Source organism: Eleutherodactylus coqui, chromosome 2 (genome assembly GCF_035609145.1).
Source record: "Eleutherodactylus coqui strain aEleCoq1 chromosome 2, aEleCoq1.hap1, whole genome shotgun sequence".
Taxonomy (NCBI): Eukaryota; Metazoa; Chordata; class Amphibia; order Anura; family Eleutherodactylidae; genus Eleutherodactylus; species Eleutherodactylus coqui.
In genome coordinates, this window is record NC_089838.1 from 183,538,140 (window position 1) to 183,564,624 (window position 26,485).

The following is a 26,485-nucleotide window of genomic DNA, read 5'->3' on the forward strand; positions in this document are numbered from 1 at the left end:
AATATACAGTAAGAGAACCCCGACGGATGTCTTCATACATCGGAGCTGTACAGCCTTAAATCATAATGTCTTCAGACGTCAGACAGTGGATTGGAAAGGGTTAAATCATAATGTCTTCAGACGTCAGACAGTGGATTGGAAAGGGTTAAAAGTTAAAAATATGTTAAAGTAAATTCTCTACAGCACTGTGGAAAAGACCAGAAACATAAAGCTTAATAAATAGAGCTATACAACTATTAGTACAGAGAGGGTATTACTAAATTGCAGATTACGATAAAAAAAAAAATAGTCTGAGAAATATCTGAATGTGATTTTCAACTAAAAACAGGAAAAAGCCAGAACCAGATTTAGGTGTGTACAACTGTTCTGGTTTTTGGAAAAGCAGAGTAGAACTTACAATGAGGTAACTATGCAGGAAACTTGTATCATCACCAGGAAACAGATGAAGAGACACATATCTCAGGTTCACAGATTGAGGGGAATGTTGCAAACACACAAAAAGCCTATTATGGATTGTTAGACATCTGCTGTCAGTGTGCGGGATAATATTTCATTTCAATGTAGATATTTTTATTGTTGCATTTGGAAAAGCCGGAAGGATTAATCACTAGATAACAATGATGCACCTGATGTGAATTCACAAAATAGAAAGCAACAAAATGTTTATTTCCAGAAATTTACTTAAGTTTAGATTTAACAGGGTTTTCTGGGACTCTAATATTGATAACCTATCCTTAGGATAGATATTCAATATCAGATCGTCAGGGATTTGTTGCTTGGGATCCGTGCTGCTGATCAACTAATTGAAGGCATGTGACATCACTTCATCAGTCACATGGGCTGATAGCAACACAGTCCCATTCAAGTGAATAGAACTGGGTAGCAACACCAGGCACAGCCACTATGAAATGTATGGCACTGTGCCTGGTATGCAGTGAGGTAACAGCATCATTCACCCAAGCATAACGGCCAATTCAATCAGCTGATCGGAGATCATAGTGCCGTTAAACCCCCTTAGCAGGATAAATATTATTAATAATGCAGTGTAATCATTGTACAGTGTATGTAGTTTAACACAACTTGCTAACTTACTTTGTGTTCTAATTCTTTACCATTTTCAAGATCTCTGCTTGTTGTTAGAGCATGGAAATAATCACTGTTTACGTTCAGAAGTTTAAAGCATACTGGGACCCAGTCCTGCTCACACAACTGATAGTTGTTACAGTTTTGGTCATTCATTGTAGGAAAGGTAGTATTAACAGAATACACTGTGTAGTATTGTGATAGAGGACAAACAAACTATCCCACTACTTTGCCTGAATTGACTGAAAGAACAAGTCTTTTCAACATGGGCCAGAAGGTTTGTGAATACAACTTTGGGATATTATACAGACTGTTACAGAGTTTTCTGGGATTACAAAATTGATGGCCTATCCCTGGTGGAAGTCTGTACCTCTACCAGACAGCTGTTGGAATGGGCCATGGGGCTCAGATGAGTGCTTTGACCTTTTCATTGTTTATATTGCTCTAAGCAATTTTAGTAGCATCTGTGCTGGATGCTGCAGCTAGTAAATGTACAGTGTACAGATGTATGGAACATTGATGTATGGTGCCGAGAGTTGAACCCTCACCAATTTGGTACTAATAAACTATCCTAAGGATAGGCTATCAATATTTGTAATCGCAGAAAACTCCTTTAACTATAAAATGATGTCCAAAGGTGACATACGTTCTAAGAAAATATTCAGTTCCATTAAAAAATTACCATAATCTGTGATAGTTGGCATGACACTATATACTAATTGACTTCTTTAGAGACTTAAGGCCCTTTTACACACAACGATTATCTCTCAAAAGATGGCTTTTGAGTGATAATCGTTGCGTGTAAATGTGCCCATCTTTCACTTTTCTGCCGAACGATCATTTTCAGTTCGGCATGAAATCCATCATTTGGCAGAAGAGCTGATAAAACGGACCGCATGCTGTGTTCTGCCCAGGGAGCGCTGATTACATTGTCTCAGCTATCAGCCCCATGGCAGAACAAAGGGAATTTATTCAGAGAACAGCGGGTGGTCTGTTCTCCGAATACAGCTCCCAATGGCTTACATGCTTCTAATTGGTACTAATAAGCATTAGTACCAAGTAGTACTTTATGCAAAATGATCGCTCAAAAGCCATCTTTTGAGCAATCATTTTTGTGTGTAAAAGGGCCTTGTGGGTGCCCATACATATTAGACTAAAGTTGATGGAAATGGACAATTTCACAACAAACAACAAATGATTGTTTAAGATGAGCAATGACAGACCTTATTGTCTGGAAATACGTAATCCACAACTCATCTATTCATCTAAAAGTTGGTTGAAAGATCATTTGTGATAACGAAAGATATTTTGTCAATGAATGATTTTCCTTTAAAAGCATGTTCTCAGAAAGATTGTTTGTGCATCATCCAGTGTCACTGTACATGTATGGCAAGTTCGAACAAGATTAATGGCCAATAGGGACTAAAATGTTTATGCCAGAGTCTGTAAAACAAGACAATTCTTTGTTCAATGCTTGTTCAACCAATAACCTGCTTCTATCTAATGTGTATCCATGTATCAAATATCTAAAGGCCAGCCTAAATTTCATCTGCTTTATCTATTACTCATACTAACTATCCATGCACATTACATGACAATGTCACTGCCATCGTATAAAGGAATTAATTATCAACATGCCACATTTACCTGTGAGTAGTGGCAAATGATTATCCATAACTGGCCAATCCCACAATATACCTGTACCGTATATACTCAAGTATAAGCTGACTGTTTCAGCACATTTTTATGCTGAAAAAGCCCCCCTTGGCTTATACTCGCGTGAGCTAGGTAAAAAAGAAAAAACTCAATACTCACCTCGCGACCAGCAGTCGCAATGGTCTCAATGGCGGTGCGGCAAGCTGCTCTGTAATTCTCCCTGCTGTCAGAGCCAATCACAGCCGGCACTCAATCATTCACAGGCATTCAGTGAATGACCTTACTGAATGGCTGTGATTGGCTGGCGCTCGATACAATCACAGCGCTTACTTGCTGATGGTGGGGGAATTCAAAGCCCCATTTAGCAGAGAGAGCTGACAGCATGGAGAATTACAGAGCAGCTTGCCGCACTGCCGGTGAGACCATCACGCAGGGGAAACAGACGCCTACTGCGAGGGACACAGACGCCGACTGCGAGGTGAGTATTGCGTTTTGTGTTTTTTACCTAGTCTAGCTTGGCTTATACTCGAGGCACCTAATTCTCCCAGCTTTTTGTGGAAAAATTAGATGCTTCGGCTTATACTCGGGTCGGCTAATACTGGAGTATATACGGTAATTTCAACCAATGATTGTGTGAAAAAATCAACACAGATGATCACTCATTAGGGGAGATCAATTAGCAATCAGCCATTGCACACTATTATTTATGTGAAATTTTAGAGCACTTATTGACCTAAACAGTGGAAATTGGCCAGTTCAGATAACATTTTGTTAGGGCACCTCTTACAGTTCGAAGCCGCTGACTTACCCCTCCTGAGGGCTCTGGCTTACAATCAGCTCCCCTCTGCTGCTTTGTCACTAACAGCACTTCAGAGTGCATGCACATGCTCCTAGCCATGTTCTAATAGGGCTATCACCAGAGGCGTAACTTGAAGCTCCTGGGCCCCAATGCAAAACCTGTAACAGGGCCCCCAACTATAATGCTTTATTCATAGTACTGGGCTCCCTATATGGAGAAAAGAGGCCTTCTGGGCCCCCTAAGGCTCCTGGGCCCGGGTGCAACCACATCCCCTGCATCCTCTATAGTTACGCCCATGGCTATCACCGTCATACAAAATGTTCTCCTGCCTCAGTGTCTATCTCTGGCCATATCAGGCATCCTCCCTATAATGGAAATGCTTAAAGGGGTTGTCTCCCGCCAAAACGTTTTTTTTTTTTTCAATAGGCCCCCCGTTCGGCGCGAGACAAACCCAAGGGATGGGTTAAAAAAAAAATATATATATATTACTTACCTGAATCCCCACTCTGCGACGACTTCTTTCTTCCTTCTCCAAGATGGCCGCCGGGATCTTCACCCACGATGCACCGCGGGTCTTCTCCCATGGTGCACCGTGGGCTCTGTGCGGTCCATTGCCGATTCCAGCCTCCTGATTGGCTGGAATCGGCACACGTGATGGGGCGGAGCTATGATGACGACGCGGGAGCAGCTCTCCAGGCCGAGCGGCCCCATTCACCAGGCAGAAGACCGGACTGCGCAAGCGCGTCTAAAAACGCCAGAAGACAGTGAATTTAGACGGATCCATGGCGACGGGGACGCTAGCAACGGAGCAGGTAAGTGAATAACTTCTGTATGGCTCATAATTAATGCACGATGTATATTACAAAGTGCATTAATATGTCCATACAGAAGTGTATACCCCCACTTGCTGCCGCGAGACAACCCCTTTAAGTATTGTTGTCATTTTGAACTACTCAAGGTGCTATTAAGTTCCGTTCTGACTCTCTGGTGTCCTGACATTGGCAATCGCTGACTATATTCCTGTCTCTGTTCCTGACCCAAGTATGTTACTCTAAGCTTCTATTTTCTGCTTACCCTGACCTCTTGCCTGATTTACTGTGATGCATACACAGAGCTCATGACACGAGACACGGGGCTCAACAACAGGATTGAATTATTTCCAAATCCCCCAATCCTGCACTCGGAAGATGGAGTCTAAGTCACACCCAGACATGATCATGCATATTCAAAAAAGCCCTGCTGCCAGCACTGACCGTTTTACTGTAAGGCAGGTCAGCTACCAAGGTTCTGCTCACTGACTGGATATGGACACTTCTGGCTCTCCAGCAGGAGCAGCTTAAATTGCCACATTTATTGCGGTCTATGGGCTGTTTATAGAGCTACAAGGACTTACTGATAAAGATTCAAGACTTTATTCCAAAAAGATAGCAGTGCTTATATAAAATATATATATATAAAGGAAAAGGAACATACAATATACATACAAGGCAGTTATTGAAAATAAAACTAATAGATGAAATAGATATATACCAGTTCCTTTGGAATCTTGATATGATACCTCACCGATTAATCATAATTTAAGTTACTAATTTCTCCTTTGTTCTAATCCAGTAGTCATCTCCCGGGGTGGTTTAGGGATGCAGGGTCTGGTGTTTGTGTATCTGTGAAAATTATTCAGTAGCATCTCCTGTTACTACTGGTAATTTCATTGTGAGAAACAGAGGACCACGGCAATGTTAATGGCTTATCCTGTACAGAAACAAAAGGGAGGATAGGATCCCTATCCAGGTGTGAGCAGGTAACCAATGAATATTAAGGAGCCAGGCCTGGATAGGATGAAAACATAATAACATCATGTTCAATAACAGACAAGATGTCAAAATTGGTGAATCTACAGATATCATACTTCATAACACAACTTGTTCCTCATATTGAAGTTTGCCACCTGTCCAGACCTGGGGTGTCTGATTATGCTCCTGTTCATACCCTCAGGTACCACTCCAAGGCCTCTAGTAGGGTCAGCTGCCACAGTACTGGGGCCACTTTCTGAGTAACAGCATGGGGACCCCACAGTGCAGCCCACATCCCAACTGGTGGGGTTAAAGAGTGAAGACCGAGGCACCTCAGAAGTTAGCCCAAAGCCAAACCAACCCGTGGTTTAGTGGATGTATGTTTGCTACTCCTGACAGCTCCATTGAAAGGATCTATCAGAAAAAGTATAGTAAGCTTGGTACACAAGCCCTATATAAACCTTACTGCAGCCAGCTGTGCATTTCGGTAAACCGGGGTGAGTGTCAATAAATTTGTAAAGCAAACTATTGGGATTGTGAATGTCAATGTGTAGATTAGTGTCCTTTCTTGGGTTTCACATTTGAATAGGAAGGGTTTAGCAAGACATCATTCAGGTTTATCTAGCTAGTGATAAGGAGGTGAGCTGAATATATGCACACACAGCTGTCACCCGGCAGCCATTGCCCCATCACCAAAGCTTTTTTCACAGGTAAACAGCACATGTTTGGATAACAAGGCTAACAATGTATGTGGCACATTTCTGCTGCTGGAAACTAATGGTTAATCTTCATTTTCATCTAAAATCAACAAACTGAAAATAATTTTACTTTTACTGTATTATTTTCTTTCAAACACAACGACAAACTAGTTGTAAACTTGACAAATATTGGCATACTCTTGGCACGCCGTTTCTTTCTGGCAGTTTTCTCTTGGGCAACTTTATATATGCTTGTCTATTTAGGGCTCAGTCACACGGGCACATCGGCACCCGTACACCGGCGCCAATGCGCCCGTGTGACTGACAGTTAGAAGATGGACGTCTCTCTGCTGCGCTGATGAAAGAACACATGACCGGCAATGAAGCCGGTCACATGTTTTTTCCTCCGGCACTGCAGAGAGACGTCCGTCTTCAGGTACGGCCGTCTGCTATCTGAAGTAACACGGGCGCCGATGCAGGTTTTTGCAGTGGAATTCAACCCTTTAAATACAAGGTTTTATCCCACAGCAGATCCACTACAAAAACCAAGGCAAAATCCACACCCTTTAGGTGCAGGTCTCCAGTATAATTGCTGTGCGTTGAGGAAGGCCTGCAGTAATTACATGTGTGTAAAGGTGCCCTTAACATGCTTTCACAAGGATGGAATGATTCCGCCAGGATGCATTCGGGTTTGCGGTCCTACAGAAAATTGTGCACGAAAATCTGCAAAAGTAACATGCAGATTTTGCTAAGGAATTGAAAATGGCTTAAATCATGCAGTTCTGCATCTAAATCAGCATTTAGCCATACGGATTTTGGTGCAGATTTCTGCAGTGGAAAATTCCTTTGCATCCTGGTAAAATAATTGTGATTGTTTAAAGAGCCCTTAGGGACCTTTCACACAGGACGGAATATTTCACAACAGTGTTGGGGAATATGCGCTCCTGCAAAATATTCAATACCAAAATCGGCAGATTTTGATGTGGAATTGAAAATAGCAGAATCCTGCTGTCAATTTTGCATGCAAATCCACAGTTAACAGTGCAGATTTTGCTGCACAATTCAGGATCGGCATATTCTGCAAAACTGTTGCAGAATATTGTATCCCGTGTAAAAGGTCACTAAGGCCGCCGGCACACAGAAGAGCTAGATTCCGCATGTGGATTTCCGCCACGAAAGCCATGCGATGCATTGCGGAAATGAATTTAAAATGCTTACGGATGATCGCGGATTCAAGAGTTTTTTTGCATGGACATACACAGATGCACAGTGGATCATCCGCCTGGATAAAAAGTGCAAGTCCAATGGTGCCTTCCACCACGGCCCTGCCTGGTCTCAAAGCAACCTCAGGAGTATCTGCCTGCAAATCCACAATTCATCCACAATGACAAACAGCCGCAATCACGTCACAAGCTTCTACAGTCGTCCACTCACACGGGCGACTGCAGTGCATTAGTGAAAATATACGCTGCAGCACAGAAATCCCTCGGTTGGCATACATGACTTTAAATAGTTAAATAGGGGCACCTGTCTTCGTGTCCCAGCATAGAAGCCTCTAGCGTATTTCGGCAAAAGATAGGGCAAGACCTATCCTTCCTGGCTGCGTTTTTGTCCTATAATTCCCAGCGTGACATTTTTATGCAGCTAAAAATCGCTCGTCTGAATAATTACATTGGAAACCAATGCTTCATATGGTCGCGATTTCTCATTGTGGCTAAATTAGCTGTGTAAAAATGTTCTTGTGAATAAGGCCTTGCTGTGAGAAAATGTGCAGCTCATTCCCTCCTCCAAAAAAAGTTGCAGGACTGCACAGCACTGAGCTCTTTCCTGCTGGATCTCATTAAGTAAGAGCAGTTTTCTAATGGCAAGATAGAACGTTAGTCTAAATGAAGCAGCAGACCTTTTTCAGGTTTTACTGGAGGCACACTTTAAGGGGGTTTTCTCACAAATAGACATATCATATGTGTCACCAAGGGGGTCACTGGATGGTTACGACAACCACAGCTGTTGAGAACTGGTAGGTCCCAGTCCTGATTTTAACATACGGATGCATACTCCGAGTCTACATTCATTTTAATAAACAAGTAACCATGCATGTATGACCATCCACCACTGAAAAATCAGAATCCATTCATCCCTTACACTGTTGTAAGTTATAACTGCAGGACCCTTGGGGACATGCATACATACATTTGAGTTGTGCCCAAGATTTTCAGATTGGACCATACTCAGACACCCCATCCATGTGCTGCCCTATGTACATTAATTTTTATATTCTTGTCTGAAGATTGGACAAGAATAGGACATGTTTCGTCAAAAAAAATTTCAGACCAATTTTTGGGTCTGAAGATTGGATGGAAAAAAGCGGATGAAAGAGGTTCTTTCTAAGTGCTTATTATGGGCTGTCTGACTGCCATTTCTTAAAAATCTGTTATATTAACCCCCCCCATCACCTGCTAAACCGCTATGGAAAAATAGTTTTGTACAAACCTTCTAAGTACGTTGAAGTTAGAATCTTCACAATTAGAGATCCTTCTTTCATAAGTAAATAAACACAATATCACGCTAAAGGTACTTTTACACATTTTTTCTAGGATCGTTCAGTTCGCTGTACCAGTGAGTGACAAGGACTGAACGAACAGTGTTTAAACCAAACTATTTAATGAAATGACTGATAAGGATAAGCGAACGAATTATCGTTCTTCTTCAATCATTGGCCATGTTTACACTGAACACTTATCCTTCAAATTCGATCCTGCGATTTTTTTTTTCTTAATAATAGTCTTTTCGTGTAAAAGTACCTTAACAGCACAAAGACCTCACATGCTTAACTAATCTACCACTGCCATGCACAAAGCTAGGTTATAAAGGAAAGCTCTAATCAACTACATACAGTTAACTAATTGTTAAATGGTTTCACATTCACTAGTGAATGTAGTAAAGTTATACCATGTAGTATAGTCTATAAAGTGCAACATGATATCTGAGATCCTCCAGTACATAATCGCACCTTGTCACATCCCACCTTGCCGTGTTGCTTCAGATAGTATTTGTGTGACTAGAAAAGCTCTTTACCTTGGAATGTCACCCAACCATTCATGGTATGAACATGTAAGAACAAACACTCAGCACTTCTGAAAAAAGAAGCAACCTTTATCACAACAGCAAGTGAGTCAGAAATGGAGGCATGTGCTTAAGGAACACTTCTCCCAGGATTTAAAAAAACACCTGTAAATATAAGTCCTCGAGTTATGCTCTTCTGACACACAACTTTTCTAGAGTCCAGAATGATAAATCTACCCAATGACATACTGATACAGAACAGGTAATATATCACAATTAGAGATGAGGGAACCTACTCGGCCACGCCCCTTTTTCACCCGAGCGCCGTGATTTTCGAGTACTTCCGTACTTGGGTGAAAAGATTTGGGGGCGCTGTGGGTGAGTGGGGGGTTGCAGCGGGGAGTGGGGGGGGGGGGAGAGGGAGAGAGAGAGAGCTCCCCCCTGTTCCCCGCTGCTACCCCCGCTCCGCCACGCCTCCCCCCACCCCCGAATCTTTCACCCGAGTACGGAAGTACTCAAAAATCGCGGTGCTCGATCGAGTAATTACTCGAAACGAGTACATTCGCTCATCTCTAATCACAATATAACTTAATATTGTCATTCTGAGGTCTAGGAAGTTAAGTGACAGTCTTGGGTGACAGAAAAGGTTCCATTTTGGTTTTACAGGTCGTATATCAGAAGCCTGACAAGCATTTAATAATAAGAAAAAAAAGACTAGTAATTAGAGATGAGCGAGCATACTCGCTAAGGGCAATTGCTCGATCGAGCATTGCCCTTAGCAAGTACCTGCCCGCTCGGGAGCAAAGATTCGGCTGCTGGCGGCGGGCGGGGAGCTGTGGGGGAGAGCAGGAAGGAACGGAGGGGAGATCTCTCTCTCCCTCTCTTCCCCCCGCTCCCCCTTGCTCATGGCCGCAACTCACCTGTCACCCGCGCCGGCACCTGAACCTTTTCTTCCGAGCGGGGAGATACTCGCTAAGGACAATGCTCGACTAAGCAATTGTCCTTAGAGAGTATGCTCGCTTATCTATACTAGTAATGTATTAGGTCAATTGTTTTTCTTGAGTTGGTTTGCTGGTAAACACACTTGAAAGGTGACCAGTAATGTAATTGGTAAGTGGTGATGTTTTCAAAACAATAAGGGCCTGTTCACACAGTACAGATCTGGCGGACGTTTTGACTGTGGTTCTTCCAGCCAAAACTGGTAGTGAATTAAAAATGAAGTAAAAGTATACAGGAAACACTGAAAGATTTGTGGCATGTATTTAACCAGTTTTATGGGCTTCTACCCACTAGCGCTTATGAACGATGCGATATCGCTGCGTTTTTTGAAATTGGACTTTCTAATGTTAAAATCACATCGCACAAAAATCGCAAGTTTGTGCATTTGCGATTTTTGTGCGATGCAATTTTAACATTAGAAAGTCCAATTGAAAAAAACGCAGCGATATTGCAGCGTTAATAAACGCTAGTGGGTAGAGGCCCTTATGGTTTATTCAGATAAGCAAGTCTGATTTTGGATCCTTGAAAAACAGACTGATTTTAATCCATGTGTACATTTGTGCAGCGTCTACATGTGTTGTGCAAGTACGGTTTTTACTTCTGCATCATCTGTTTGATCTGGAAGGAACCCCATTGTTTTATAGCATTGCTTAGCAATGATCAATGAAAAACAGAGTACACAGGGATGTCACTTGGGTGCGCTTTACTTTTTTTGCGCTTGAACGGGTGACTGTTATCCAAGAAATCATACTAGGACAGAACCTGCTGTGACACAGACCATCTGTGCAAAAAAGCACATGTTTGTATACCCCCATTAATTGTAATGGGTCAATGTGCTGTCTGTGCAGTCATAAACACCACAGCATATGAAAATCACTTGTATGACTAGGGGCTCGTTGACACGAGCGCTATTTTATCACAGTATAGGCGCGTGAAAAGATCGCGGCTATACTACACTAAAAATTGTATGAACGGGTGAATTCCAGCTATTTTAATTAGCCCGTTCACACGATCCGAGGTGCGTGATACGTGTTTTCCAGCTTCTATAGGAGTCTATGGAAAGCATACACCAAAGATAGGTCAGGTGACAGGTCCTATCTTTTCTCGCACCATGGACCTTAGATGCAAATTTGAAGTTTGGTGCAAGTTTTTTGCGTGTCTAAAATTCCTTCAACACTTCTATAGGAAACCATTGGTTCCATTAGAAGCGATCTTTTCACATACCTATAATGAGCAAAACCAGTGCTCAGGTGAACGAGCCCGAAGTCCTTAGACTGAGTATATATGCTTGTGTGGATAAAGCCTAAGGCTGGCCACACACTTTAGATAGCTGTCAGCTGAACTCTCAGCTGGCAACTGTATCATCCGACTCTCCCCCCCCCCCATACACATGCAAATTAACCTATATATGTGTTCTGAATAAGAAGAGAGCAGTAAGCTACTTTAAGAGACCTTTGGTAATGGCTTATCTCTCAATAACAAAAAGATCAGGCAAGTTGAAATCCAACTGCCTGATCCTTAAGGCTGGGTTCACATGGGGCAGAATTGCTGCGGAATGTCCGCACAGCAATTCCGCCGGTGGCTCCTAATCCCAGGATTAGCCAGCAAAAGTGGACAAGATTTAACAAAAATCTTGTCCACACGCGGCCAAGCCGCACAGAAACGGACATGCGGCGCGGGAAACAAAGACGCAGCATGTCAATTCTTTTTTCATTTCCATAGCAGCCTCTATCCTCTCTATGGGGGGAGAAAGCCACAGCGCAATGCTGATGGAGAAACCACTCCATAACCTGCAGCTTAAGGCCGCGGGTTTTGAAGCTGCGCTTTTTCACCGGAATTCTCGCTTTTTTTCGGTGCAACCATTCTGTGAGAATTCCGCAAGAATTCCGGCCCGTATGACCCCAGCCTAACTTTTCTGCCATCTTGGGAGGCCCTATACATATTCAATGAGCAGTCGGTCCAGCCAAAGTCAGTGGTTTTAGCTAATATACATATAATGTGTATGGCCAGCTTAAGCAACAAGCTTGTTTATGGCTACAATGAACCCTTACAAGTTTTTCAGACGCATTGGACCATTTTTCTATCACATGTACTACCAAATACAGGTAAGGACACAGGCTAAGTGTCTGTTTAGAGGAGCCAATTTCTCATTTGAATGAGCGAACGATATCAGAGTTCACTTGTTTGCTCGGGCAGCCTGTTCATATAGGCAGACACATCATTGGCTCATTCAAAAGAGAAATTGCTCATTCGTTCACATTCACTGTATAAGTGAATGAGAATGACTGAACAATTAGTTTTCAAACCAAACTGTTAGTGAACGAGCCAACGATGATTTTTAGGCCTGTGTAAAATGAGCAACGAATGAAAAGTGAACGATTATCATTCGATCGTAGGCTGAGTTTAGACTAAATGGTTATTGTTCGCTTTCAGTAATTTAAACAATTTTTTGAACATTAATAGTTCCGTGTAAGAGGGCCTTGATTACCCTTTTATCACATCACCCATCGCTGATAATATAGTTTTGAGAAAAACAGCTTGAAAGACAATTGTATACCTGGCTTAAATATTAAACAGAGACTACAGGGTGGCAGAGGTCTCCTGAACCAGGCTCTATGAGATTATGCCAAATTAATTGACTGCTTGTGTTACTACACCCCTATAAACCAAGTCTGGTTTCTTTATGTGCCAATTAGTTTCCACCCCAACGCTGTTTTCAGTAAAACCTGCTACTCCTGGGAGATAATGAATGATTTATAAGGAAACACTTTAGCAACAATGAATGAAAAGTACTTTAAAGTCAAGATCAGACTAGTTCATTAAGTTATATTCTGCTTACTACTTGGGTCACCTGCTTCTTTCCATATACAAGGCTTAACAAGTTAATACTACTAATTACAAATACTAAGTTCCTCTGGCAACTTCTTATTACATGCACAGAGTTGCCACCTCCTTCACGGTAGAGCCAAAAGGGCATGTTCATTGGGAAAAGATTAGAATCAAGAGTGCTGTGTTATTTCTGGCCGCTTTCGCCATGGTGGTTAACATAGTAGGATCATAAATGGCGCCAACAGTATAGCAGCGTCGAAAATCAGATGTGACTACTTGACACAATCTAAATGCCAATACAAATGTTTAACAGTTCAGACAACACCGGACACATCCTGATACTGCATCTAACTTTTTTTTTAGTTTTTTCTGCTACTTTTAGTGAGGAATTTTTTAGAAATTAAACAAATCATAGAAAGAAATCTACCTATTCTTATGTAGGATGATTCCCTCGCCCAAATTATCCAGCCAAGTATTAAATTTGTCAGCAAAAAAACACGTACCATAGGCAACGTGATAGCTTCTGGCTTATACAACAATACTACTTGACGTCTCAAAATTGGCTCATGACTAAGGCTACCTTCACATGGAAGAGTGCGATATTGGGCCGTGATTTACAGCCTAATAACACGCTTGCCAACATGAGATTTCCCCACAGATGGGAAAACTCGCATCATAGCCGCATGCACCTAGCACGCAGTGCGATGCTGCCGCCAGCCTCATTGGGAAATGCGAGGGCATGCCCAAAGATAGGACACGCTGCAATTTGTTTCCAGCACTGCCTAAATCTTGGGCGATTTTCTCACTGGTATGAAGGCGGCCTAAAGATTATTTCAGACGTGCCCAATCAAGATATGGTCTGCGCGTTTTATTAAAACAAACCAAAACGTTTTCTTCCTTTACAACATCACAGGCTTTTTATATTAATTATTTTATAAATTGTAACACCACTCGTGTCATTTATGTTATTTAATGTACTGTTAAGAGCAACACGTCAGATGTACATCCCGTAAATTACAACTAGGTATTGCTGAGCATATATCTAGCTCTAATCCCTCCTCAGGTGCATTGAGACGTTCCCTGTCTGCTGCATACATACATTCTTGGGAAATCTACCATTGGGATATATCCTCATTTAAAGTCACTGGCATGTGGAGATTGGTTGAAAAAACTGATATCAAGAGAGGTTTATTGGATTATACAGTTAAAAATTAGATTTCCACATAATCTTAAACTTCTATCTGGTCTTATGTTTATATACTGTTTTTGTATTGTTTTTCATGTGTTTAATTTGCTCAGTATTTATTCTTTAGTAGGAGTGATAACACTTTTGTTATGTCATATCCTGTTACCTTTAAATTACTTGCTTCTTGTACAGGCTATATGCTATGATGATGGACCCATATCCACAGGCGGGTTTGAGTTCTGGGATCCGCGTGGGGAACCCGTGTGGATGATCCGGAGTTCATGCCGCCCGCAGCTTAATGAAAGGTCTGGAAAACAAATCGCAGCATGCTCCATCTTGCCGTGGATCCCGCAGAGACAGCTTCCATTGAAGTCAATGGAAGTCGTCCGATCTGCAGCACACCCAGAACTGTTACTCTGGGTGTCCTGGAGGTCCCACAGGAAAGCAGGAGATTAAAAAAAATCTCCACTGCGCAATGTGTGGGGGTGTGCCAGCCGTCGCTCGCCCGCATGCACGGAGGAGACAATGGACAACCCACACGCATCCGGACCCGACCCTCTTGTGGACATGAGGCCTAAGGCTTAGTTTTTTGGCGAAACGCGCAGGTCCCTGTTCACACATATGAGCATTTTTACCTTTCTATGGATATATTCTAATAAAGGTTTAGTTTTTATGTGAAGTGCTGGAGCTACATGCATCATTTTCCCACAAAGCTTTACAACAGCTCAGAGTTTAATCTAAGGGCTCATTTACACCCGCATTAGGGCACCACTAGAGTTTTCTATTTCTCTGTTTTGTTTTTGGAGCAGAGAAATGGAATTAAAATAGAATTAAACATTTCAGCTTTTTTCCTCTTTGATTTCAGTGGGTTTTCAAAAAAACTGAAGCCTTCAGTTTGCTTCCATTTTGTCAGATTTCAGTTTTTCAATGAAACTAGTGCAATCTGCAGCTCTATTGCCGTGGCACTGGTGGCTTCTTCCATGTCTTGGGATGGGGTCTGGAGTGACGCCACCATGTCACTTCTCGATCATGTGGTGTGCCTGCCGGCATACACGTTTCAGTCAGGGTCATCAAGGGTTAAACATTTCCCTGCTGCCTTTTAGCTGAAGGACTGACTGGTGATTGACAGCCCAGCCAGCTGATCAGTAAACTTATTAGAGTTGTTCAGCTGATGGCCTGGCTGGGTTGATTGACAGTCTAGCCAGCCAGTCAGCTACTTTATGATATATAGAAACTGTCTCCTTCTTGCTGAGGGTGCTGACTATACTTCTTGTATGCTGGCCCTGTCGGGACTCTCAGCATACCTGTCTGTTGTCAGTCTGTACTCTCTCTATTCTTGTCTGTTACGCACTTGCAGATTATAAATCTGCTGTCAGATTGTTTGCTTGTGTGTGCCCTTTGCTCTGTATCCAGTCCTTTCGTAGTCCCCAATCCAGTACCTCTCCAACTTTGGACCTTGCCTCGTAGAAGCAGTGGGGTCGTCCTTTTTGGGACGGGTGCTCCACTTTGAGGTGGATTCAGTCACGGAGGTTCAGTGTGTTCCATTCAGATCTTTACCCCTGTATTCTGTGTGGTCCTGTGTCTAGCTACCATTATTCTCCCATAAACATGCCTGTCTAGATTGGTCTAGAATCCTTCTTGCTCTAGTTTCATCTACAGTCTTGAACAGATGTGACCGCTATCTATTCCATTAGAAAAACAGAAACCAAACCCAATTTTTAGCTAGAGAAATACTATTGGCCTTAGATGTAGAATCATAAAGAAGTAATATTCTTTAAAACCCTGTGGTTTGTGCCAATCCATTAGGACCATGCTAGCTCTTAAAAAATCAATGGCAAAGTATTTATTTACATAAATGACCAGACTCCACTAGCACAGCTGTTCACACAAGGGAGTATGTCACAAAGAAAACACTGAAGATTGCAGATCCATTCCTGCTTACATCTACAAATATAAAACAGGACACTTAGTGATCTTCGCATACAGAAAACTATACACATCAATAGAATACATAGCATGCTTAATGTGTAAATTCCATCTAGTTATCTCATATCTATCTATCTATCCATCCATCCATCCATCATTGACATTCCCTATGGGGACTAATGGATATTGATAACTGAAAATTTGATGACGTGAAGAAATTGGATAGATCAGGTCATGTTTTTGGATGATGCAAGATACCACCAAGCCAGCTGGTGGAGTGGAAATAGCAATTGGCTGAGCTGAACAACTGATCACTATTCTTTTCCCCATGATAAGGTGATACTGAGCTGTCTGGCTGCAGCCCTACTTTACAGACATAAACATGCTTGCTTGTAAGTCCCAAGTATATGTAAGTCCCAAGTATATATTCTACTAAAATAAGATAAAGGTTATTATTATGAAGACTTTTTAAAAATTTACAACTAGCGCTACAAAAATTATAAATTGTGCAAATGTATGACAACAACCAGGAGAATACGCTGCAGAATAAACCTGTATGATCTGATGCATTGGAATCCAACGCATCAGATAGTAGCATATATTGGCCGGCCGTGAAAACGGCGGCCGATATACGCTTGCATGAATAAGCCCTCATTCTAAAATACCATGGCTTTGCATGTATCCAAATGGTTCTCATGTTAAACTACATTTCACCTGCAGAGGCCTCCTCTGGTCCAAACATGTTTGTTCATAAGGAACTATCCAAATATGTACAAACATTCGTATGATATACAGTGGTGCCTTGCGTTAAGCGTTTAATTTGTTCTGTGACGGAGCTCTTAACCTAAAACACTCGTAAGTCAAATCAATTTTCCCCATTAAAATAAATGGAAAGGCCATTAATCCATTCCAGCTCTCCCACTGATTTCAATGTGGATGGCGTTGTTCAATGGAAAGCAATAGGACGCCGACATCCCCGCAGTGAAATTTGGGGAGGGGCTTTAAATATAAGCCTTCCCTGAAAATCATCTCTAGCTGTAGTAAAAAATATATATACTCACCTGTCTGCTTGGGCTCAAGTGGAGAATGCAGCGAGAACAAGTGTCGGCTAGACATGCCTGAGCCCTAGCAGCGCCGGACAGGTGAGTATATATTTTTTATTACAGCTAGGGTAGATTTTCAGGGAAGGGCTTATATTTAAAGCCCTTCCCCGACAAATCACTGTAGTTGTTGCCGGCAGGCCATTGCTTTCAATGAGGCCAACGGCAGCAGTGGCGGCCCAATTGAAAGCGAGGCTCTTAACCCAAGTTTTTGCTCTTAAATCAGAGCTAAAATTCAGGAGAGAGCCTGCTCTCAAGTCAAAAACCTTGTAAGCTGAGACACTCTTAACCCAAGGAATCACTGTAGTTCGTATCTAAAAAGTTTGCATCAAGCAGATAAGTAGCACCAGAATGTTTCTTTATGCACAGTTACTTTTGTGGAAGATTATATGTTATCTGCATGCCTAAAAAGAGAAACTGACTGAAATATCAATATAAACTACTGCATTACAAATCATTGAGTCCGGACTATTATTGCTGCGTATGAGGACATGCTAATATATTGCACACTACATGCTGCTGGCTGGGTGCAACTTCGGTTGTTTGCTGGGGGTGTCGGGAGCCTGACTCACTTAGGGGTGTCATAAAACACATCCATGTGAAAGCTCCTTTTAAAACAAATGGCGCTTGACCTCAAACACAGTCTGATCAGTTTTCTGAGTGGCACCATATCTATTAAAGCCTTCTGATCTTTTCCTGTACTTTCATGCACTTGTATTAAGAAGATGTAATATACCTGCAAATTAACAAAGTTGGTTGAAGAATTAATGTCTTGAGAAAAGTAAACTTTCCAAAGTAAAAAGACAATTGCTGGCAGGCCAGTTAAACAAATGAACATTCAGCTGCAGTGTCAATATTTACATACCGTATGTACTTTAAGTACTTCATGCCTAGCTGAATTCACCTTTAGCATTGTTCATACGGATGATATCTAAGGCATTATTAGAGTGAAGACAGACTGAACAGGATTTTTACTGAGATATGAAAAAACTAGTGAATAAAAATATAAAGTTTTTCATTTTTTTTCATGCAAGGTGTAATTAATTATATTAATTTTTTCTTTGTTAATTTTGTTTCTGAAGAAGCTGGGTGACAACCAATGTGGTTGCTATTGCATCTCACAAAAAGGGGATCAGTAAGTATAATCCCATTTTTTTTTTATGCAGCTTCTGAATGACAAATCTTTCAAGAAATGCAGAAAAATGGTGAGCAGAGTATATCACTGGGTCATAGATATCAGTAAGAAATTTCTGGGGAAAAAAATTAAACTTCCCTAAAAAGGACAACTCAAGGAACCTAAAGGGAACCCGTCTCATTGAAAATGCAGTCCAATCTCCATGCAGTAGGTTATAGAGCAGGAGTAGCTAAGCACATTGTGAGAGAAGATTCAGTATAGCTTTGGTCATTCAAATTTCTGCTCATTCTAGGCTTAGGAATCCAGTGGGTGGTCCAATTTACAGACTGACTGCTATCTCTATTTGCACTGTTGTACAAGTGAATGTTGTCAATCACCAATAGGATCACCCACTGGACTCCTAAACTCAGAATGAGAATGAATATAACCCTTTCCAATCCACTGTCTGACGTCTGAAGATATTCTGATTGAAAGCTGTTCAGCTCCGATGTCGGAAGACGTCCGGCAGGGTATTCCTACTGTATATTACTGGCCGCTCTGTTGTCGGGGACCTCTCCAGCTTGTCCCATACCGCAGTACTGGCTCTAGCCAGCAGATGGCGCCATTGTATAATGACAGAAAGAGAGAACCCCCTAGGAAACACTGAATCCAAAATTGGATTGCAAAGGGTTAAAAGAATGAATTACAAGTCAAACGTTTCACTTAAACTTTACAACAATCTACTCAGTTGCTTCTCTTCTATAACTTGCTGCATTGTATACTTAAAAGGGAACTGACTTTTTAGACAACTTTTGTGAGTCCCATCATTTCTGTAATATACTTAGGTAAAAAGTTTTGTTGCTTTACCACTGTAAATCATGTTTGAAGTAGCTGCCACTAAGGGTCTCACTTCCAGCTTCTCTGCAATCCACTGTCTGTCGTTAGGTACAGAGCTTTTGTAGTAACAAGGGACATGGACGTTTCCTTAGCAATAGGGGAGGAGCTATTTTTACAGTGGCACTCTCTGGGACCTGTAGATACTAATAAATAATCCCCACAATCTCTGCCTTTCCTGGAGGGAAGGGGCTGTGTGTGTTTGTACACAGAAAATATTCTGTTTACTCACCATTTGGCTAGAATGCCTGAACTGTCCTGGGAGAGCAGAAGGGTGGGCATTCAGATACTCTCCTCCTGCTCACCAAAGACTGCAGATTGTGCAATACAGCATGGAAAGACAGAGTAAGGAAGTACAGGACAGTGAACTGCTGTCAGAATGTTAGGCTTGCTACATGTCCCCTGTATGAAAATGGATTGCAAATAGCAGGGCAACAGAACAATGGAGAAGACCACCTGAAAATTAGAACTTACAGACATGAAACAGGATGTGTACAGTAAAACTGTTGAAAACTCAGGTACACTTTAATATGACCGGTTCTGTTCAGTGTATAGGCGGCAGTTTCAATTGAGATACTATGCTCCTTAGACAAAGTAACAAAAGTAGTTGTCAAAAGATTTTGCCTTCTGTCCCTAGATTAGGTGACTTCTGAAAGCAGTGACCAGTGAGTGCATTGAGAGGACTGTCAATTGTCCATTTACACTTCTAGAATGCTGTCTGTGACTAGAAGAATTAGAAGAATATTCTTATACTAAGTGTTATAGTAGTTGACTATATGTTTGCTGCACAGCCGGCCCTATGTGTTTAGCCACAGATAATAGCAATGTGGAATAATGGTAATAAAGTTGGATAAAACTAGCATTACTGTCAGCAGCAGTCCTGTGATGCCTCTTCAATGCCTGGAAGGGCTTGCTATTTTGTTTATACCTTAAGGAAATTGTTAATATTGAAATAGGTATCAAATATTTTAATACATTAAGGTCTCTCTCACATGAGAGTTTTTTACAAAGTATTACGCGTGTGGGTTTTGCGCACGTAATACGTGGTAACAAACTTTATATTACTTTCAATTGTGCTTCTCACACAGTGTGAAATGCATACATGTCAAGATAGTGTATGGGGATTGTCGGCACGCAGCAAGTACGCAATGCATTGTGTACTGCTGCTCTCCCTCGTGGGAGATACGCATGTGGTGCGCTGCATTAAAATTAGTGTGAAGAGCCCTAAAGTTATACACCCATGCCGTTCCCACACATGCACTTCTTACTGCGGTAATCGTGGTATAAAGCTCCCATTGATTTCAATGGGACCATGAAAACATGCGCTCAAACATGGCATCTTCTAACTCAGCGATTTTCGAGTGCTGTCTGCTTTATTTTGCCGCGTTTTCATGCTTTTTAACACACCTCATCGCCCATCAAAATGATGGGGTGCATTAAAACCCGTAAAATTGTGGCATCTTGCCAACACTATGTGTGAAAGTGGCTTAACATTGTGTAACTTAGCTTATTTTTTATTTTCCCTATTCTTTAGAAAGATCGGGATCATGACTTCTCCAGCCTTTGTTTCTTTTTCCTTTTTAATGCCAGCTGAAAACTTTCTCCATTTCCTCCTTTCATCCTCTCTCCATTCTATACTCTTCCCATCCAAATGAAGAGTAATAAACATAAAGTCACTATAATATTACAAACCTTATGGTATTCATGTTGAATTATTTACTGTGGTAGCCTGATGGTGTGCACAAGCCCCATGAAGTGACCCCATAATATGTTCTGCTAAGAGGCTCATTCTCGTTCATGAACGCCCCTAAATCTAATAGTAATAGTAACTTTTTTAGTTCTAGTTTTAGTTCTCTGATGATAGAATCATTTTGAGTGTGCTAGAGTCTCTATTCAACAGGCAGCACATGGCAATTATGTATTGTATGGCTGGGTGCACAGTCATACTTATTCACACTAGTGACATATTAATATCCAGTTCTGTTCGTGTTAAGACGGGGCTTCAGGATACAATAATTAGTGGGCTCAGAGATGACTTAATTCTCTGCTGTAAGTCCTTTATAGAGATGATGTAGAAGGAATTGTTAAAATAAATCAGAAAAACATACAGAATGCACACACTACTTCTAGACAATCATAGGGAACATACATGTGACCTCTTATTACATGGGAAGGATGTAGATAATACCTATTTAACAAGCCAGCCTGGACAGTATAGCTCATTAGCCTAGCATGTGCAATGAGAGCAGGAAGCCAGGCTTCCTTTATCCAGCCAGCACTATCAGGATATGGCAATGCAACAGAACCTTATCCTTGTGCAAAACCTGACTGACGTGTTTCACTGGAGTGTGCTGAGTTACAAATATGTGCTGGCTTTCCAGACATTGTATGAATGCATTTCATTACTATTATATAATTTTGAAATATAGCTGGAGGTTCCACAATGATTTAAATGAATGCAAATAATCGAACTCCTATCTTGCAATGCTTATTCTCCATTACATAATCTTTTGCACAGTCTTGCTTTTTTAAAGAGACAGTAATAGCAGCAGCACAGCCCTGTAGGTGCGAATGGCCTGGTACATTTATAAGGTCCTGGCATATTGATGGTTAAAACAAGAATGGCTAATAATAGGCGTCTCAGCTTGGTGCATCTGCTTTCGCCATAAGGCAGCACCCTGCTGAATAAATAGTGGAAAGGCACACAAGGGGATGAAGAAATATGCACAACAATACCCCCCTGCCCTGCAAACAGTGAGCTATGGACGGATCCCATATAATAGGCTTAGACAAATCTGACCCTCACCTCATTACAAGCTGGTAAACTGCTGAGAGCTGTGCCCAGCACCAGCTGCAGGCAGAGGGCGAAGCATCCAGTCCAGCAGAAGAGTCCCATTGTGAATGTGGAGCTGCTGAAGACGAGTGCACGCTGCTCTAGGCTGTCACCATTACTGGAGGGATGAGGATGCTCCGTCACCTGCTGCTGGGAATGGAACTGCTGACGTCACCCAAGGCGGAGCAGAGCCTGCCCAGCTGTCACTGCTGCCAGGGGGCACGTCAGCAAGGTGCAGGGAGACATCTATCCCACAGAAATGCCAGCAGAATGGAATAGTTCTTTACTGATCAGCTGCTAGAACATCTCTTCCTTTTTTTAAATTTGCTACTAATGTATTTGTTTAGTTATTCTTTAGGGAAAATGTTACTAGATAAATAAACACAGGAATATTGAGAAAAAGAATTACATAGATACAGTAAATAGTATTTCCGTTTACAGCCTGTTCTTCAGCCTTTGAAGCCACTCCAGCTGCACTACAGCCGCCTGCACACGGGCAGATTTTTACGGCTGAGCGCTCACATCGTGGATCCGCAACAAATACCGTCCTTAGCATGCTATGGGAAATCGATTCTTCTTGCACACAAGCGCAAACCAATTGCGGTTTCTGCTCGGGGAGGAAAAATCACAACATGCTCTATTCTTGCGCAGATTCCGCGCGGACAGCTTCCATTGAATTCAGGCTGCCTGCACACGAACGGATTTTTGCTGTGGAATCCGTGGTGGGCATCACCACCAAATATGGTCCATAGCATGCTATTGAAAAACACTTTTTCCTGCACACTTACGGAAACCAATTGCGATTTCCGCAAGCGGAGGAAAAATCGCAGCGTGCCCCATTTTTGTGCGGATTCCATGCGGAAGGCTACCATTAAAGTGAATGGAAGCTGTCCGACCCGCAGCCTGTCCACAATTAACATTGCGGACAGATCACGGATTCCACGTCATCGCCAAGCAATAGCATGGGGGAAAAAAATTCTGTACTGCGCACGTTCGAAGGCAAGCTGCCAGGTCCATCAGCAGTACAGATGAAGAACAGAAATGACATGTACACACGGCCGTCGCTGCTGTCAGGGTCGGATTCCGCTGTGAGCTCCTGCATGTGGACAGCTGGCCTATGTCTTTTTTGCACCCAATATTTCATAAAAGGGAAACTTTGCATATGCAATGTTGACCCACAAATAAATATTAACCCTTTGCAATCCAATTTTGGATTCAGGGTTTCCTAGGGGGCTTTCTCTTTCTGCCATTATACAATGGCACTATCTGCTGGCTAGAGCCAGTACTGCGGTATGGGACATGCTGGAGAGGCCCCTGACAACAGAGCGGCCAATAATCTACAGTAAGAATACCCTGCCGGATGTCTTCCCACATCGGAGCTGTACAGCCTTCAATGAAAATGTCTTTAGACGTCAGACAGTGGATTGGAAAGGGTTAATTTACACTGTTAGGGGTGCCTCATATGAGCATATGGCAATAGCTTATTACATGCGCAGGTTTTGAGCACATAATGTTCTGTACCAATATCCCATTGGTGGCCATGATTTTGCTCACACAAACTGCATAAATTACACAAGCAAGAAAAATCGCAGCATGTTCTATATTGGCATATATTACGCATGCACACACGCCAAGATAGTACATGGTGATTGGCGGCACTCATATAACTCACAAGAAGAAAAAGAATCACAGCAGCACTCCAAGGATTCAGCCACACCGCTGGTGCAAGGCACTATGCAATAGCCTAGTTAGGGTCCTGACTCCCCGGGTCCACCGTTGGTCATCAATGTAGAAAGGAAGAACCAGGCAGCATTCATTAAAATCCTCTTCTTTATTGAGAAAACATGAGGAAGCAAGCAGCCACGTATCGACCCTATAACTCGCAGCCTGCACACTGCTAAATATGTTTGTGTGAGCCCAGCCGTGGGGCGGCATTCCCACGAACATATATCGGCTCGGTTTTCACGCCGAGCCGATATACGTCGTCCTCATCTGCAGGGGGGGGGAGGATAGAAGAGCCAGGAGCAGGAACTGAGCTCCCGCCCCCTCTCTGCCTCCTCTCCGCCCCTCTGCACTATTTGCAATGAAAAAGGGTGGGATGGGGCAGGGCTAAGTTCCAAGAATTAGCCCCTCCCCGTTCTGCCTCTCCCCATTGCAAATAGTGGAGGGGTGGGGCGGAGGCAGAGAGGGGGCGGGAGCTCAGTTCCTGCTCCTGGCTCTTCCATCCTCCCCCCCCCCCTGCAGATGAGGACGACGTATTTCAGTCATGCAAAAAATTAAAGAAAATACTTTATTTTTATGCACATTTGCACACCAAAGGTCTCCATAGAAGTCATTGGGTGTGCACAAGCGTGCACACAATATACAAGAACACCACATCTAAAACTAAATAGCTATTTCAATCAGTGTGTATTTGTTTGCTGCGCACAAATTAGCATGCAGTAAAATACGCCGATGCAAGCGCAAAAAAGGCATTGTTCATTCTACATAAACGCAGCGCTCAGGCGTGCACACATGCACTTACTAGAGATGAGCGAGCACCAAATTGCTCGGGTGCTCGTTACTCGGGATGAAATTATCGCGATGCTCGAGTTTTCGTTTCGAGTAACGAACCCCATTGAAGTCAATGGGCGACTCAAGCATTTTTGTATATCGCCGATGCTCGCTAAGGTTTTCATTTGTGAAAATCGGGGCAATTCAAGAAAGTGATGGGAACGACACAGCAACGGATAGGGCAGGCGAGGGGCTACATGTTGGGCTGCATCTCAAGTTCACAGGTCCCACTATTAAGCCACAATAGCGGCAAGAGTGGGCCCCCCCCAACAACTTCTGAAAAGCCCTTATTAGCAATGCATACCTTAGCTAAGCACCACACTAGCTACAACAAAGCACAATCACTGCCTGCATGAGACTCCGCTGCCACTTCTCCTGGGTTACATGCTGCCCAACCCCCCCCCCCCCCCCCCGCACGACGCAGTGTCCACAGCGCACACCAAAGTGTCCCTGCGCAGTCTTCAGCTGCACTCATGCCACACCACCCTCATGTCTATTTATAAGTGCGTCTGCCAGAGGAACCGCAGGCACACACTGCAGAGGGTTGGCACGGCTAGGCAGCGACCCTCTTTAAAAGGGGCGGGGCGATAGCCCACAATGCTGTACAGAAGCAATGAGAAATATAATCCTGTGCCACCGCCATCAGGAGCTGCACACGTGGGCATAGCAATGGGGAACCTATGTGCCACACACTATTCATTCTGTCAAGGTGTCTGCATGCCCCAGTCAGACCGCGTTTTTTTATAAATAGTCACAGGCAGGTACAACTCCACAATGGGAATTCCGTGTGCACCCACAGCATGGGTGGCTCCCTGGAACCCACCGGCTGTACATTAATGTATCCCATTGCAGTGCCCATCACAGCTTAGGTAACGTCCGATTAAATGCAGGTGGGCTTCGGCCCACACTGCATGCCCCAGTCAGACTGGGGTTCTTTAGAAGTGGACACATGTAGTTACAACTCCGTGTGGACTGACAGCATGGGTGGGTGCCAGGAAGCCACCGGCGGTACATAAATATATCCCATTGCATTGCCCATCACAGCTGAGGTAATATCATGTTTAATGCAAGTGGGCTTCGGCCCACACTGCATGCCCCAGTCAGACTGGGGCTCTTTAGAAGTGGACACATGTAGTTACAACTGCGTGTGGACCCACGGCATGGGTGGCTCCCTGAAACCCACCGGCGGTACATAAATATATCCCATTGCAGTGCCCAACACAGCTGATGTAACGTCAGCTGTAATGCAGGTGGGCAAAAAATTAATTGGATTACACTGTAGGCGAGGGCCCCAAAAAATTGGTGTACCAACAGTACTAATATACCTCAGAAAAATTGCCCATGCCCAACCAAGAGGGCAGGTGAATGTGGCTTAATTGGTAACTAGGCCTGGAGGCAGCCCAGTTAAAATAAAAATTGGTTCAGGTGCAAGTTTCAATGCTTTAATGAGCATTGAAACATATAAAAATTGTTTAGAAAAATTATATGACTGAGCCTTGTGGGCCTAAGAAAAATTGCCCGTTCGGCGTGATTATGTGAGGTTTCAGGAGGAGGAGCAGGAGGAGGAGGAGGAATATTATACATAGATTGATGAAGCAAAAATGTCCCCGTTTTTGATGGGGATAGAGAACGATGCTTCCATCCGCGGGTGCAGCCTACGTATTGCTTAGGTATCGCTGCTGTCCGCTGGTGAAGAAGAGAAGTCTGGGGAAATCCAGGCTTTGTTCATCTTGATGAGTGTAAGCCTGTCGGCACTGTCGATTGACAGGCGGGTACGCTTATCCGTGATGATTCCCCAGCCGCACTAAACACCCTCTCTGACAAGACGCTAGCCGCAGGACAAGCAAGCACCTCCAGGGCATACAGCGCGAGTTCAGGCCACGTGTCCAGCTTCAACACCCAGTAGTTGTAGGGGGCAGAGGCGTCACCGAGGACGGTCGTGCGATCGGCTACGTACTTCCT

The 26,485-nt window shown here is 43.0% G+C and overlaps 1 protein-coding gene across 1 annotated transcript in view; it reads right to left on the minus strand.

Annotated features, from left to right (window-relative positions):
- ELAPOR2 (endosome-lysosome associated apoptosis and autophagy regulator family member 2) overlaps nt 1–22,134 on the minus strand; it is a 102,649-nt gene extending 80,515 nt beyond the window's left edge. The window contains exon 1 of the mRNA XM_066592016.1: nt 21,944–22,134. Within this exon, the coding sequence (XP_066448113.1) occupies nt 21,944–22,033 (90 nt within the window). The 5' untranslated portion in view covers nt 22,034–22,134. The remainder of the gene's footprint in view (nt 1–21,943) is intronic.
- Between the last annotated feature and the right edge of the window lie 4,351 nt (nt 22,135–26,485).